General features: G+C 29.7%; 1 protein-coding gene across 2 annotated transcripts; it reads right to left on the bottom strand.

The window, feature by feature from the left end:
* Nucleotides 1-251: 251 nt before the first annotated feature.
* Nucleotides 252-1,445, bottom strand: LOC107010359. Of its 2 annotated transcripts, none has more exons than XM_027914390.1 (2): nt 985-1,445; nt 252-672 (listed from the first exon to the last, which is right to left on the bottom strand). In XM_027914390.1, exons 1-2 carry the CDS (start codon nt 1,400-1,402, stop codon nt 620-622), a joined length of 471 nt encoding a protein of 156 aa, XP_027770191.1. In that variant the 5' UTR covers nt 1,403-1,445; the 3' UTR covers nt 252-619. The 2 variants fall into 2 exon arrangements, with proteins under 2 accessions (XP_027770191.1, XP_015065123.1); XM_015209637.2 differs by having other exon boundaries at nt 294-681; nt 985-1,443.
* Nucleotides 1,446-2,141: the final 696 nt, after the last annotated feature.

Below are 2,141 nucleotides of genomic sequence, written 5' to 3'. Positions count from 1 at the left end.
ATAAAAGTAAAAATAAAAATGTATATACATAAAGTTTTAAATTCGTTTTATTTGAATTTTTGACTCCATCACTCACTCGCTCTAATCTGCCGTTGGTTCACATGGCACGTTATGCTGTTTTGTGAAGTATATATGACTTGGAGAAATGACATGAAAGTCATTCTTTGATTATTCGTGTTTATAGTAATGTGTTATTTATGAGTCAGATTAGACAAGGATTTAATAATGTTTGTGGCAGACAGAGCAGGTAATGATTTGAATAGGAAACATAATTTATTTTAGGACACACCATATTTCTCTGCTTTTGGTAATTAATCATAACTCAATGTACTAGTAGCTAGTAGTATATCAATTTTTCAAGAGGCAAGAATTATTTTTTTTTTGTAAAAAAAAAAAAAAAAAGAAGAATTCAAAATTTTGCTCTTTCCAAAACTTTATACTGTTAGTTTCCACTTTATACAACCCTACAAGCACCTAATTGAGAATCTCATTGCAAATCTCTTTTGTTGAAGCTTCATGCCTTCATCAATCAAACCCAAAATCAAAGAACACGGCCAGCAAAATTGAATTTTTGTTTTCTTAATCAGATTTCACTGACTGGAAATTTTTTTTATATCTTTCAATCTGAAATCCAGACTCCTTCCTTCCTTCCTTTCTTCTCCATTAACACACCTGCATTTCCTATATAAATTCATCTTTTGTTAGATTCACAACACAACAAATTTCAGATCCAATACAATTAGTAATAATACTCCCTCTGTCCTAATTTATGAAACGGGCGTTTGTCTAGTTACGAAATTTAAAACATAAAGATTTTTGAGACTTGTGACCAATGACAAATACACAGCATAAATAAGGTTAAATTATTCGTTGAAAATACTGATTCCGCCACATTATTTGGAAACAAATTAAAAGAGAAAAAAAAACAGAGAATTGAGATAAGAATGGAATTTTTTTTTAAGATAAATAAATAAAAGAGAGTACCTTGAGGATTACAAATAGGTGGTTCTTCAAATAGAGAAAGGGACATTTGTTTATGAGCAAGGCCAATATCAAACAAGATGAGCCCAGAAGAAGGATCATAAACTATGATATCTTTAACTGGTAACCAAAGAAAAAGCTCTTCTTGAGAAAGACCTTCCACTCCAATTAAACCACCATAGCTAAGATTAGCTCTTACAACACTATCAAAAAACACCCTTGTTTCAAATTTTGCAACGCATGGACTATCCAAGTAGACTTGTAAGTGTCCATTTTCATCAAGATCATAGGATTTTACAGCATTTTTTGGGAATAGACCAGCTGGGAGTCCCCTGCTTCTGAGAAGCTCATGGATTGAAGTTGAAGAAATGGTGAAAGAAAAGAGGAAAATTGATAGAAAAAGTGTATATATCTTAGCCATGGCTATTTGTGAAAAATTGGTTCAAAGAGTCTGATGAAAAAAGGGACGATTTTAACAAGGTTTATGGTGTGAGGAAGTGGGCCATAAACTCAATTATGTCTACTTAATTTCCTATTTTGCCCTTTTTAATAATTCAAGATTTTGTCCCTACATAATGTTTTGTGTTTTGTTAAACGATTTAAAACTCAAATCATTTACCAAAATATCTTCTTCGTCACAATGCTTTGGTCATTCATTAGTAGTGTAGTGAGTATCACAGCAAACGTTTTCTTCACCGCTAATTATTAGGATTTTGTTTTATGTAATATGATTTATTCATCGAATTCGTTCACAGGAAAATACATAATAGAAAATCATTTTTCATTAAAATAGTAAAATAATTTTCTTATTTTTTCGTATAAAAGCATTATTTTTATTTTTGTTCTTTTATGACTGATTCAAACAAAGTCAGTACAAATAGTCATTAAATATTCTTTTAATGAAAAAATAATAATCTTTTTAATAGTGTATGTAATTCAAAATAAGAATATATTGAATTTTATGGTGTTTAGCATCCGGTTCAAATGGAATTGCAGTTTTGTTAATTAATGCATTGCTAAATTGAAAACTTTAGACTTCATTATTTTTATACGGTAATAAATCAAATAGCGTAAAATGAAGTTAAGAGTTTCAATACAACAAATTTCCCTTTATCCAAAAAAAACAATTAGGATAACTGTATGGAGTTTGTGTTAAACCA

Source organism: Solanum pennellii, chromosome 2 (genome assembly GCF_001406875.1).
Source record: "Solanum pennellii chromosome 2, SPENNV200".
NCBI classification, from domain to species: Eukaryota; Viridiplantae; Streptophyta; class Magnoliopsida; order Solanales; family Solanaceae; genus Solanum; species Solanum pennellii.
Note: the sequence above shows the minus strand (reverse complement) of the source record. Positions and strands in the feature narration are given on the sequence as shown.

What these genes read in the sequence shown, in the direction of transcription:
- LOC107010359 (XM_015209637.2), bottom strand. Translation starts at nt 1,402, where the DNA reads ATGGCTAAGATATATACACTTTTTCTATCAATTTTCCTCTTTTCTTTC. An exon ending in ACCTATTTGTAATCCTCAAG is followed by an intron (nt 682 to 984) that starts GTACTCTCTTTT and finishes GAATTTATATAG; the next exon opens with GAAATGCAGGTGTGTTAATG.